The sequence below is a fragment of the Odontomachus brunneus genome, unplaced genomic scaffold, assembly GCF_010583005.1.
Source record: "Odontomachus brunneus isolate Ranch 3 - 2012 unplaced genomic scaffold, Obru_v1 Obru_scaffold_075, whole genome shotgun sequence".
In the NCBI taxonomy this organism is placed as follows: Eukaryota; Metazoa; Arthropoda; class Insecta; order Hymenoptera; family Formicidae; genus Odontomachus; species Odontomachus brunneus.
The window spans coordinates 1,452,745-1,468,067 of record NW_022639525.1 but is presented as its reverse complement, the minus strand read 5'-3'; the positions used below and the strand labels follow the sequence as shown (position 1 = coordinate 1,468,067).

Sequence of the window (15,323 nt, the reverse complement as noted above, 5' to 3'; positions counted from 1 at the left end):
AAAAAAAATATATATATATATATATATATATATATATATATATATATATATATATATATATATATATATATATATAATGTTATATTATATCACTCTGATCTTATATCTACACTTACAACAAAAATAGTTCTTTTAACTACAATTCTTTCACTGCGCGATATAGTTACAAGTACCAAACACTTCTTTGACAGTCTATGCATCGATCGCGTGTAAATGTGGTAGCGTTGTCGCGATAACTCCGCATGGAAATGATAACACGCATAGAGGTAGATTATGTGAACGTGTTCGATTAACAATCGGTGTTTTCCCGTTTCAAGCGGACTTCTTGACAAATATTATCGCTCTCACGCGTTCTCGTCGCGGTTCTCTCATTGAGCGAAATAAATTTTGATGTTGAAAATAATTTTGTTTGTATTGAAAAAGAATTTTCGTAACGATGTTATGAGTATCAAGAACAAGAAAAATAGAAAAAAGACTCAGTCGATCTACTTAAAAGGATGCTGAATACCGATACAATGCAGTTCTGTATTTTGCATTGTTTTTCTATTTGGTTGCATAGAATTGTAAATGCTTTAACAAAGCGGAAGTGCAAATGTTAACGAATGGGGGAGTACTCCACGTTACATGAAAAATTAAAAAAAGAATCTTTCATTTACAAAGTATTTTTCTACGCTTGTTAGAGTTATTCACCAGGTATATATTTTCAGAGCGCTCAAGGAACGTATTAGTGGTGCATCAAGAAGGTTATAAATAAATTTATCAAATCTATTCATAAATTCATCGAATCTATCGAATAAAATTAGGTTTTAATATATTCATTTCACTATTTAAATAATAAATATTAAATAAAAATTAATTTCATTATATATATTATTTTGCCACGTTTCATTTAGCATAATACTACTCAAAGCACAAAACAGCTATAATCGACCATTACACAAAAACAGTGTAGTGAATACTATTCTTTTCTTTATATACCACCTTCCCTAATAAGTAATATTTATAATGGTAAATTTTTATTTATATGTTATCACTTTTTACAAAATTTTACACTGGAATAATGGTCATCTATGTTACTTCTATCACAAGATTATATGTGCTAAATTGCAATATTCAGTATTAAATTTCTCACGGTGTAAGTATTAAATTTCTCACAGACAAATCGAATGAGACTCTAGCCATGAATATGTTTTACTGCGATTAAAGTGACGTTAAATTTATATAATTTTAAGCATTTTGATTTAAATTTAATTTTTGCCTGGGATAAACTCCTTAAAAGAACATTAAATACTGATATAATGTAGCTTTCGTATTTTGCGCTGTTTTCTATTTGGTTGTATACAATTGCAAATGCTTTAACAGAATGGAAGTAAAAATGTCAACACTGAGAAAACAAAGTGGTTGGATCCGCCATTTTGTTGTTCCAATCACTTTTTTCAGTGAATGAATAGAGGAGTATCTCCCACACCATGTTATATTTATTATAAAAAAAATTTCTACTTACAAATTTTTGTTTTTGATATGAGGTACTTCGCTATTCATTGGCATTTGTACTTTCACTTTGAATCAGCATTTGCAATTCTGTACAACCAATTAGAAAAATACTGCAAAATACGAAAGCTGCATCGTATCAGTATATTCCTTTAATGAGAGAGCGAAAATTAAATATCATGAATACATGACACATACTACCTTCAAATGACGTATTTCGCGCAGCGAGACCATAATGCAATGTGCTATTTATTTTTGTATTATCGCGATGCAGATCCCGGCGGGCGATTTCACTTATCTGCGAGAGTAAAAAGAAAAGGAAAAGAAAAATATTTACAGTAAGCGTCTCTTTTCAACGTTATCGTGGCACGCGATAATGCAGTTCCGATAATCTACCTCTCGCCTCGTCAACAAAATTAATTTCTCATTGCCGCGGCTCGCCGAAGAAATAAAAATTTATTGCCGATAAGACGTCTCTCATTTTCACAAATGCTATATATTATCCTCCTAAATTCTCGAACTCATTTCGTTCGCTCTGTCGGACGCGACGTTGCGAATAACGCGATCGTGTCGCCGACCAATTGAGGAACACCCTCACAATGGAATCGTCCTATTGACTGGCTCTTATCATGAGTCTGCATCGTTAGCACTTGGGTTATACACGAAAGAAACGACGAGCGCAAGGTACTAACGGCTAAACTTCCAGAAAGATTCTATTTTCAGATTTTTATGAGAAAAATCATGCGTGTAGAAAAAATTGTTGGTACGCTCATACACAATCTCAAGTTGTCTCAACAAATTTCGATAGTGTAAAGTATGGAGCAAGTGAATATGTGGTTGCTGCAACCGCAGAGCAATTGCTGGATTACTGACGTTGCAGCAGCAACGATATCTGGCTGCTCCAGCCAGAGTGTATCCATGGCAAATGTCACCCCAACCGATTTCTGACTATCACACTCAGATCACGCACAACTACATTGATATTGTTGACGTATCAAAATAACTGAGTCATATCAACCATACGCACTACTATCGCACGAAGATAACTAGGGTGATGCAATTATGCTGCTCACAACTAAATATTTTTGGTTACGTGCATCATGTTTTTTTTTCCCGATAAAAATGTCCCAAAAGATCCGTGCACACAAGAGGATTTTTGTCGGAAACAAAGTTTAACCCTTTCGCTAACATTTTTTTTATTTAAGATGAATCTTTTTATTTTCGCTTTATTAAATATAACGCGGTTTAAAAGTAATTAAAAGTGTTATATGTTTGATGCCAAAGAGATAGGGTCGGCACACTAATGTCTCATTGGAATTTTTGGAAAAGATATTTGTCTCAACGATAATTATCAGAGTGATAGCTGAGTGTTTTGAATGTCAAGAAAGCACTCAATTGAATATAAATATTATTAAAGCTATTATATAAGACTATTATAGGAAAAACATATGTGTCCTGCTGGTAGCGAAAAGTTTAAGTCCCGTGTATTAGTCGTTTCACGAGCGAATTGCGGCGATCTTTCCTTCTGCGAGCCAATCGGACTGACCTAGGATACGCATTTTCCGCGTAAATCAGACGAGCAAATTAACCGCGATAAATCGCACGATAAACGGCCAAATGTCGTCCGGCTGCCTATCTCTTTCTCTCCCTCTCTCGATGTATGATCATTTTTCGCACAATAAATAGTACGTACGAAAATTACGATTTGCATCTGAGACAAACGCACGTTAATTTATATTTTCGTGGAGTCGCAGTATTTCTCTTTCTCCTTCTTTCGCAGAAATATCGTCTTTTCTTACGACACGATTGTCTTTCGTTATATTATCCTTATTGAACGATTTCACTGAAAATGACTGACCTAATGCTACATTCATCATTTACTATATTATATTATATTTTTTGTAACAATTACGACAGTTGCATAACAATTTATGTTTTTATATTTATATTTTGCTATATAATTGTTTATTAACAGGCAATAATAATATTTTAGGTTCTTTGGCTAACAATTTTGTTTTTTGAAAGTATATTTTTTTTACTTTCACTTTATTAAATATATTAATATAACCTAGTTTTAACAACAAAATTTATGTTTGGCGCTAAGGGTTTCCACACACAAATTTCCGTAACCGTAACGTAAGACGTACCGTAAGAATTGGCCAATTACGATTGAGTATTCATCAAAATGGCGACCTTACGATTAGACAATTCTCAACGTGATTGGTCAATTCTTACGGTATGTCTTACGTTACTGTTATGTGAAGTTGTGTGTGGACGCCCTAAATCGAGGGACATTAGTGTGTCTCGCTAAGTTTTTGGGAGAACATAAAATCTCAGATCCCAAATTGATAGGGAAATTAATTTTCCCGTAAACAAGGTCGCGCAAGACGGATGGTCGAATGGCCGATTGTAAGGTAAACACACGGACAATGCGATTCCTCGTGAGCGCGACGAATAAAATACTTTCCAGTATGAAAACAATGCAAATCATTTCCAGCCCGACCACGAGAGGCGATTCATATGGCTCTCGTGCATATGCAATGCAGTAGATGTAAACAAACTTTTTAGTATGCCTGAGACTTGCCTCCGCGAGCCAACCGATACGTGGATGAGTTGGATTAAAGATGGCACGAAAAGCGGCACGATGCGTTGCGCGCTTCACGATTGCGTGGAACACCTCCACCACCATCATCACCACGACATCGTTGTCGTCGTTGCGAATCGCGCGATACGCGTCGTTTCATCGCGGCCGAATCATCATCGTCGTCGCTCGTCGTCGCCGCCGATAACGTCGCAGCCGTGGCGTATTATAATTTCGTACGCAGCGCGTGCGCGCGATCAAACAACTCCGAAAAACAAACATTGCCCGTTTGCACGCATTTATATAATCGAGGAGAAGCCGGCGGCAACGCGTCGATGCCTAGCGCGATGCCATACACATACACATACGCACACACACAACAAATGGGATTTATCTAATGGAAATAGAAACGCCCGATAACGAGGATCCTTTTTTGTAAAATTTCTCTCTCAGCAACCTCCTTCTCAGGAGAAAATGTATAAAAAGAAATAAATATTTATTCGATGGTACATAGACACTCTCTTAATAAATCAGTGAAACATCATTAAAAGCAGTGAATATATATTGGTTACGTTCAGCAGAGAAAATGCTCCGCTACCGCTCTATAGCGAATGTTCATGATTGGAATATTCTTTTAAACCTTTGATAGGTACGGACAGACGTACCAATCAGACGTGTTCATTACGGAGCGGTTTTCTCTGCTGAACCTGACCATTGATTTGCAGTTATAAGTATAAAACTGAAACTGCTATACTTATAACTGATATCAGTGATTATTCACTGATTCACTTTAAGAGAATATAAGAAATATAGGTAGGTATAAGAAAAAAAGATATAAGCATATAGAGAGGTAGAAAAAAAGATTTAACATATATGAGCGGATAGATGAGCGTAGTTGAGGTAATCAAGTCCCCTTCTTATAGGTATATACTGAAACATATTTGCGTACACTTGTGTGCGTGTTTTTACATTGAGAAAATTTCCTTTAGATGAGAATCTAATTGAATAATATACTATAATATAATAATATGAATATAATGGAATAAATGAGAATATTTTCTTAGAATCCATAAACACAAAAAAATATACTACTGTTGAGAAATGCGATTATACTCAGTTTACTCCCCCCTTTTTTAAGGAATGATTATCTTAAACAAAGAATATTTTATGATAATAAATGATAATAGTCGTGAAATATATTCATTACATAAACCTTGAGAAAATTCGTTATCATAAAAAAAAAATTTTAGTCTCTTCATAAGAATATCGTAAAACTTTATCAAGGAAAAAGGTTTGGTTCGATTGTAAGTAAGTAAACCGAATTTTTGTTTGAACATTCTTGATAGTAATACTAAATCTATTTAATATTTTAAACAAATTTTATACTTATAAATCATCTTATGATTGATTTGCAGATATATAAACTTGTGAAATATTTGAAACAAGTAACATATACTTGAATGTAGTATTTTTCTACGTGTAATGTTTCATGAAAACAATTGTTTACTCTATTTAAATAAGATAATTTAGATTCAATAAGTACGTTACGAGTATTTTATTATAAATACATTTTACTTTTCATATTTTCCCAGTGTAACATCGTTAGATTGAGATCACGTGACGGGTAACACAGTGATATCCGTGTTGTTCAACACCCACGTTCAACACGTTCGATAACACGATGGTTGAAAATGACGGGAACAATGACCTATTGCGGTCGTGATTGTCGACTATCGTTTCATTGGGAGTATCTAATATATTATATGTAGAGCTAATAGTGATATTGTAGGTGTTAATAGTCGATACTTCAAACTTGCCTCTTTCACGTGAAATATTTAGGTATGAATTTAAAGTTAAATTTGATTTTATCGAATGAGTCATATATGTCATATGTGTTATATTTCTAAAATTGTGATTCAATAAAAAATTTACTACTATTAAGTCGATATATATAAAAGATTTGTCTCTTATTAAATTCTCGTACGAAGTTTAGGCATTAGAAGAAAAATAAAGTCTTCATTAGATGTTTAAGAAATATGTCGAAACAATGTTATTAATTCGATTTTCACTCGTAATGGGCCTTTTATAAGCTATTAATTATAAGCCATAAGCAAGTTGACTAACCACAGTCGACTATTTTTTAAAATAACTGATTATAATTGGTCAATTTGTTTGCGGATTATAATTAATGATTTATTATAGAAAGTTCATAAGAATTATATATTAATTCTGTGAAATTGGATAATTTTGTTTTTCATTTTATTAGATAAATTTATTACTTCAGCTATTTTGCCAAGAAGGAGACTTGGTTTACCAAACATTATCTCAACCACGCATTCATCTGTCCACGCTTTATGTGTTAAATCTTTTTTCTAATACTTTTATATATATTCTTATACTTATATTTTTCTTAAAACCACACCATTTATAGTCTGTATATTTCACAATTTAAATTTCCACGCTTTTACTTATTATCTATTTATCACAGTTTTCCATTTTATTTGAAAAACAATCTCATTTGCATCAATCTAATAATTCGAAATTCAAATCTGAATACCTCACGCGAGGCAAGTGTTAAATGACGATTATTAAATGACGATGTTAAATGACGATTATTAATACGGGATTACAACTATTTATTGAGCTTTTGAGACTGAATGTTTCGCGCTTTTAAATCTTGGTTAGATGTGAAAGTAGTATCAACTATCCAAAAGATCTAAAAGACTTAACTAACTGACCGTTATAGTACGCCGCAAATGGAAATTACCTAATAGAAATAGAGGTTTTCTTTCATAAAACTTAAGAAAGAAAATATTTATTCGGGTATTGATAACATACTAAATGCTCTCAATGAATGCTCTGATATTACATCTGTTTATCCAGCTTTTGGATTTGATTGTTATATACCTTTAGATCTTGATTCGATTTGAAAATAGTCCAACTAGACCCAAGAGCTTCCATAGTGCTGTTATAGTACTGAATGCTCTCATCACGCACTTACGATACTATAACTATCCATTGAGCTTTTCAATCTGATTGATTAGCACTTTTCGATCTTGATTACATAGAAAAAATTAATATTCGCTTAAAATTAATATACTCGAAACAATCATTGTTTCACATATAAGCAACGATATATAATTTTGTTACAAGAATTTTAAAAGATCTTGAATTTTAAAAATATTATAATTTTATTTGAATATTATAATAGTCTCATAAGAAATACAATGATTATTTTGCTAATAATGATATCTTCTTTCGATAATTAAAAACATCCCACTTTTAATACAATATTTTGTGCTTTCCATTCATGAAAACTATTTTTAACTAACAAGAATATTTCTCTGTTAAATCATGTAAGATATATTGATACAAGTAACTCAATTTCGTTTAACGTTAAATAATCTCATTTTAAGATTTTCATGTCAAGAAAAAAGATATTTTCAGAACAAAATGTCGCTTTTTCTGCATATGGATCGGAAAGTACGTTACAATTAGATCCAAAAGCTCGCAGTGGTGCAGCGCTGTCAAATTCGCGCAATTGAAGAAAACAAAAGACGCGAAGTAACGTAAACAATGCTCTTACCTGTGATAGCAGATTGTTTCCTGGCAGCGAGGGGTAATACAGGAGTGGTCGGTTCGATCGCGCACCTCTTCCTCTTGGCGTTCGCGTCCAAAAGCTCAGCGGGCGTCGTGGCGTCGCCGATCTCGGGCACTCTGGCTTCTTGCGGCGGCGTTCTCTCGGCCGCGCCGATCGCCATCAGCGTCGCCGCCGATGTGGCGCTCGTCGTCTCCGTCTGCTCGACGATCCTCGTGGTGATTGTGGTGGTGCTGGTCGCCGTCGTCATTATCGTCGCCGTCGACGACGACGTGGTTGCGACCAGCGCGGTGTCATCGACGCGCGACTTGCGCGGCGTGCCGGGGGCGTGCTTCCTCAGGTAGGGCATGCCGCGTAGAGCGTAGGGCTCGGGCACGACGTCCTGCGCCGTCACCAGCTCCCACTCGTAGCGCAAGTTCGGCCGCGGTATCTCCAGGTGAAAGTCGAAACCCCATCGCTCGGCGTCCAGCAGAGATTGGGCGCGCAGCTCGCGCTCGGCGAGCGCCCTGGCTGCTACGTGGTCCACCGGACCGAAGAGATCGCGGCGTACGCGGGCGAGTGCGGCCTTGCTCGGCACTGGTCGCCCGCCGCCGCTGCCTCCGCCGCCGCCACCGCCGCCGCCACCTCCGCCTAGGTTCCTGCTCATTTCCGTCATCATCGCCGGGTTCAGTACTCGTGCGCTCATATTTCGTCGCGCTCTATCGCCGCCGCGGCGCTCCACAACGGCAAAACACGCTCGGACGTCTCTCTCTTTCTCTCTCTCTTTTTTTATCTCTTTCTTTACGTCGTTCCTCCTCCCGCGCGAGGTCGAATGGGAGTGCGGAGGGGACGCGAGAACTACACACCCGTTCTCAGCAAGGAAAGAGGTTAGGGGATAAGAGACCACGAACTATCTCTTCCTGTCGCCTCGTTTTCTCTCTTTCTCTCTGTCCCACTCGAACTGTCCTTTTCTTTCACTACGTTATCGAGGAAACACGACTCGCGCTGCACGATAAGAGTCCGCTTCTTCCAGCATCGGTCGTGACGCGGGGATGACGATGATTCCTTCTAGGAATCACGTCCCCGTTGCCGTCCGTCGCTCGTTGAAATAATCGCGGCTACGCACCACGGAATGTGGCAACGTCGCAAATCGTGGCGCGACCCACCGAATTTCGAATAATGGCCGCGTCGCTGGTGCTGCTGTCGCCGATGATGATGATGATGACGATGATGTTGATCCCGTCACTGGAACTCCGCTCGCCGTACCAGACTTCGCTGTGGCCGAATAACCGACGCGGTTCGTCCCGCGATAACGTTTTCTCGTAGTAGAAGTGAGCGACGACGATGCTCCGTGACGCTACTCCCGCCGGGAGAAGCGGGGATTGTAGGACGACGCGTGCACGGATCTAACAGCAGTTGCACGCTTGGCAACACAGTACGACGGCCGCGGTTACTATGGGCCAGAGCGAGATAGCGGTCGTGAAAACAGACTCAAGCTCGCTGCATCGCGCGGAACAATCCGTCAAGGTCGACGCGAGGACGCTCCTCTCGCGTTTTCGCGAGAGAAATACACGCGCGCACCCACACACACACACACACTGTCTCTCTCTCTTTGTCTCTCTCCGACACGTTCAGTCGCTGCTTCGCTCGCTCGCTCGCTCGCTCTCTTTCTCTCTCTTTCTCCTCGCAACACGACGATTCCTTCGGCGTAGCCGGCGGAGAACGGACGACTCGGCAACGTCGCGCGGCCGCGGCACTTGCGCGTGAATATCCGAGCGACGGCCAGAGAGCGTGTTACGTGTCCCGCGCGAATTTTGCGGTCCAACGTCCAGATTGTCCGTGACGCCAGACGATCTGTCTGTCTCACTCACTCTCACTCACTCCATTCACTCTGTCCGGTCGGTCTTTTCCTCTGTATTTCTGTATCAATCTCTCTTTCACCAGCTCCTCGTCTCACATTCCACACACGAGCGAGCACTGAAGACGCGATAACGCCGTGTCGACGCGAGGAAATCCCGTTGGAAAAATGCTATTGCGCTATTGCACACGGCCCGCAGCAGTACGCCGTTCCACGGCGGGAGAGGGGCGAGTCCTCGAGTTGGTGTCAATAAACACGAAAATACGCGTCTCGCGTCGTTTCCCGCCAAACACGCGACTGTCAAGGCACGCGCGTGGCTCAGCGGGGTCGGGAAGTAACGTGCGGGCACACGATTGCGCAGTTACGTGACGCCGTACACGATACGTGCGCGATATGCGGCTCGCGGAGTTGCGCGGAGAGATGTAGCGGCCGTGAAAAGCGCTCTCTAGCGACTGAAGCGCGCTTCTCCCACTGCGACCGAGCGGAGCCTCCCTCGAGCTCGGCCGTTTTCGCCCACCCGTTCGGCACTCATCGGCGCTTTCCTCTTTCTCCTGACCCTGCCAACTCGCGGGCCAATCACGTGACGCGAGAAAAGGGACAGAATAACCGCCATTCGCGATGTATAGTCCCCTCGACGTGACTGCGAATACGGCCCGTGTGACTCGTGGCTGCACGGCGGCTGTGACCGAGCCGTCGAGCGTGTGCGGGAAGAGTTTGTACAGTTAATCGGTCCACACCATGAGAGCACGGCCGAACGGAATGCAACCTAACCTCCGCCTGCCGTTCGGAACGCTCTCTTCCAGGTTCCGGACGTGGGGCTTGCGAAATTGCAAGGCGAATTCCTCGCCGGAGTTATCGATAGATCGTCGATAAGTATGAACACTAACTGACAAGGACTACTTCCAAGATATCCTCAGAGCGGTTTTCTTCAAATTGCAATTAATTTAATCGATGATTAACTGGTGAAGTTGCCAACAGCGATGTAATTTGTTATCTGTGACAATCTGATAATAGCAAAAAAAATTAATAATTCTGTGTATATCAGTAGAAAAAAAGACGCTTAATACTTGATTAAGTAATGTTAAATACAGCTTATAAAGAAAGAGAACACGGAATATCTTGTTTCAACAAAAAACTTATTTTTTCATTTCGGTGACATTACTGATTAAATTAATTTTTGACTAATTTAATTAGACTTTGAAGAAAGTTACTCTGAGAGCAACTTTCTCCAAATTCCGGATATATTTACCTATTCACTTGTTAAGAAACATAGTTCGTACACTTAGCTCAATTTGAACGCTTAGCTTGAATAAACTCACCCAGAAACGCAGGAAAAGTTTATTTCTTCATCACACAATATCATTTCAAGGTCACTGGAGGCATTTTAGAAAAAAAATGTTTCAGACAAAAGTTTCTTATTTTTTTTATATGTAAACAGAATATGCAATAAAAAGTGCTATATTCCGTTTAAAAAACTCAACTTCTGGTTTGAATATCAAAAAGCCCATCAGTAACGTAAGTTGAAAGTATCACTATTTGGTAGAGTGTAGTTATGATTTAGTTATGAAAATTTTCCGGAATTTTTGCTAAAACTATTTACTTTCATTTTAAAAGGGATATACAGGTCATCTGAGACACATATATGTATATACATATGTACATATATATATATATTATTCCGAACTTAAATTTTGAATATTGAATTAGAATGTCACGTGTATCACATTCAATTGAAAAACTTACAGATCTGACTCTAAAACTCTTATTAATAGTCTTGGAACTTGTCCTACATGAAATACTCAGATCCGAATTTCGAGGTAGATTTCGAGTTTTTTATTTGAACTATATAATATGTATGACATTATATTAGTACTCATGCGATTTGATTGAAAAATTCATATCTAACTCTAAATTAAAATCTGTGTTATTTGAGGCAAGTTACAAATAACGACTACAAATCTAAGGCGTATTAATAGTCGTTACTTGTCTCAAGAGAAATACTGATATTTCGGTTTAGAGTTACATGTGAGTTTTTCAGTTGAAATGGCGATTGCAAATATAATGTCTCGTATATATGTGATTTAACTGAAAAAATCGGATTTAATTCTAAATTCAGATTTATATTAATTCTAAATTCAGATTATATTTATAAATTCAGGTGTATATTTGATGCGAGACAAGATTCAAATAACGACTATTAATACGAGTCTAAATTGAAATATAAATAACTCAAAAAGGAACAGATTTTAAGCAACGACTACTAATGCAGATCGAGTTCACGCAGAACTCTTCACTCTTCACGTTTCCGCTTCGAGAGAAAATCATAGGACCGTTACCCTTCAGTTCGTCACGTTTATCATTATAACGACGTCTCGTTGACGTCTCGTTGACGTCTTTCGGATACGTTAGCATCCCATCGTTGTACCATTGTCCTAGTATTTTTTTCCACGACATGCATTATTCACTTTCCGACGTGATCGACGTCAAACGAAATTGTGACTTCAATTCGTCGCTTTAATTACCCTTCACACACACACACACATGCCCGCATTCGCGAATGGCAGTGCTGCAAGAAAGAAAAGGAACGCGTCCTTCGGCTTGAGAGCGAGAAACGGGAAATAAATAAATCCAGTCCCCAAAACAGCATACGTAATCTTATCTTGCACGTATATTCGATGGATTTCCATGTTTGCACGACGCCAGGCGTTACGCATGGTGAACTTATTTGCATACCGTTCGGATTATCGTGGTCGACGTTTTTCATACGATGCGATAGACGCGTCGCGCGAAATGCGATCGAGGGTGTCGAGCTAACCCGCGTGTAGAGAGACGACATTATCGTAATTTTCATGACGTGACGCGACTTTCTGATCCAAAGAATCAGCGGACGATATGGAATAGCTTGCCGTTTCGGTTTTACTAAAGTAATACCTGAAATTGCTTATTAGCAATATACTGACGAAATAATTTAAGTAAAGGTGAAAGCCGGAGGTAATACTATCCAATATATTCAATACTTCGGCAATTCGATGTTTAAAGTTGAAGTTCAAAGCTTATCTATTTATCTCCATTCGAAGATTCGGAATATCGAAGCTCTTAGGTTGATTTTCTTCAAACTTTAATTAAAATTTTAACCTAAGTTAACTGATTAACTGGTAGCATAATTAACCGAAATTTCTAACTACTTTTTTCTCTCTCTCTCTTTCAATTTTTCCAATAACAATTTTAATTAGTAACCCTGCCAGTTAATTATTGGTTAAGATTAACCTAAGTTTGGAGAAAATCACTCTAATGCCCGTTTTTATCGTTTCAAATTAAAGTTTCAACGTTGATTAAATCTTAATTTGTTTAAACTCTATTCAGATAAAAACTTGAACTTAGGTTGAAATTTAAGCGACGTTAGTAAAAACGTACATTAATAGAATTAATTGTACGATAAGATTGTGTGCAATTAGTATCAATTTAAATATCTTTAGTAAAGAGTTAAATATCTTTAGTAAAAACACTTTTACTTTCGAGTTCTCGAAGTTTCAGACATTAAATGTTCGAATATTTGAATATTTACTCTTTGAAATTTGTTAATCGAACATGATGTTTTAAAGCTACGAAGAACCCAAGTTTCATACATAATTTATAGTCCAAAAAAAATTCAGTGGAAAGAATTATTATTCTGCTAGTAATTATCATTAATTAAAAAGTGTGCCATTTTATTATAAGAGAGGACTTCACGATACAAGTTTTTCTGTCTCGTGCTCATCGTTTTTATGTATGTTATTGCATTATATTTTAGTGCAAGAAATGCGTGAGAAAACAAACTATCTAAGGAATGACATCTGGATATAAAATGTTATATAACAGATGTAATATAAACATTACAATTGACATATAACATGTTATATTTAAATTATGTTGCCGTTATAACCATAAAATAACAGAGTAATATAATAATTTTAAAATACAATTATATTATATGCTATTTTTATGTTAATGCTATTTATATAACAGTTATATTTTTTATTTGCTGGGATATGTATACTATATATGCAGGGATATGTATACTATGTATATATGTATATATGTGTGTATATATGCACGCGTGTCTAATTGCATAAATAAATAAAATTGCACAAGAAAATGAAATGAACAATGTGCGACCAATTTATATGTAATGACAAATGAAATAATTTGTAAATTCCAAGCTGTCGAATTATACATGGAGAAAATATTGTAGTAAAAATTACAATAAAATTTTTGTGATCATGGACCATACATAAATTATGACTAATATTACTATATACATGCTTAAAAATGTTATGCATGTTTGATTTTTTGCTTTACTATAATTACTTGAATGTTTTTTTATGTTTTATATTCGGTAGATCGTCAAATTTATTATTTTTATAATAATTTATGTATTAGAATGTGTATGTGTGTGTGTCGATACAGTTCACAGAGCTTTACAAAAGACTTTACACAATAAAGTATTATTTCAATCTTTATTATTTTCTTCGTGTACTTGAAAATCTTTTTTGTGATATTTTCGTGTACAGCCTGCGTTGCTCGATTCGGTGCACGCGATTATAGTGGGTCGTAACGAATGAGCGCGCGTCGAGCGCGACGACGTAAAGTCAACGGGACGAATTGGAACTTTTCATTGATAATTGTCAATTTACTCGGTCGCTCGCGTCTCGCGTAAGCGGCACGCGAAGCGGCAGCCTACGAGCAAGACAGCACGGCGAGGCAAAACTCGTGACGAGCGGAGCGTAGATAAACGCTCGCGAAGGCCAATTGGAGAACGCGTTCGCTACAAAGCCAATGCTGCGACGTGTTGCGGTGTGAGCGCTGCCTCGGTGATGCCGCCAATAACGTGGCGCGAGTATTTTAAATTTCCGAATCACGCAGTCACGACTGTTCTGCCTTTTTGTCCTTCGCGTGAAAACTCGAGCTTTGATCAAATTGTGGCCAATTTTGAGACGTTGTATTTCCTAAATCTTTTAACCACTTTTCACAGAACATTAGAAGACACAATATTCTTTCCATAGGTCCAAATCAGTCTTTTAGTTGTTACAGCAGTTTTATCTCGATTAATATGGTAAAGCATGCAATGACAAAGATGAACTTGTTTAATAAACTTTATCTGGTTTTATCTTTAATCGCGTTCAATGTAATGTTTTATTCGGAACTAGGAATTGTCAAATCTGATTAATTCTAATCAAATATGACCGACATTTGAAAGCAACTTAAAGGAGATTATTACTAATCATCTATTTCTGGTCTTACCAACTTTTGCAAGCACCTAATAGAAATGTTGCAACTTTTCTTCCGTTGAATATATCTTCTATATATGTATTGAGATTACGTTGGAATAAAATGATAATGTTCTCGCGTCAAATGCTCACTCATTAAGTTCGTATCAGACTCCGGAGATTGAGGATTGCTAATAAGAGATTAGAGTTTGATGAATCAACTAATTTCAATCGATTGCCTGGCTTTTCTCTGACCGGTCAAGTTCTAATCTTCGATCTGTAATTCTCACAATCTTCGATATCTTGATGCGGGTTTTATTTTGCTTCGTCATCCGGCGAAAGGAAACTCGGCTCGCCACCGTATCGGTGTGGTAGTACGCTGCAGCGTTTCGGGACACGAAAATCCCACGCAGCATCCAGGAAGTGGTGAGAGGTGGCACCGGATGCATCTCAATAAGGGGAGACGAGCGAACGAGTTCGCGTAAAACAATTCTTTCTGCGTTTCGCAGGGAGAGAGAGAGAAAGAGAGAGAGAGAGAGAGAGAGAGAGAGAGAGAGAGAGAGAGAGAGA

General features: G+C 38.0%; 1 protein-coding gene across 1 annotated transcript in view; it reads right to left on the bottom strand.

The window, feature by feature from the left end:
* Positions 1 to 9,966, bottom strand: part of LOC116847180 (transcription factor PCF7) — a 17,301-nt gene extending 7,335 nt beyond the window's left edge. Inside the window, exon 1 of the mRNA XM_032821905.1 lies at positions 7,659 to 9,966. Within this exon, the coding sequence (XP_032677796.1) occupies positions 7,659 to 8,355 (697 nt within the window). The 5' untranslated portion in view covers positions 8,356 to 9,966. The remainder of the gene's footprint in view (positions 1 to 7,658) is intronic.
* Positions 9,967 to 15,323: the final 5,357 nt, after the last annotated feature.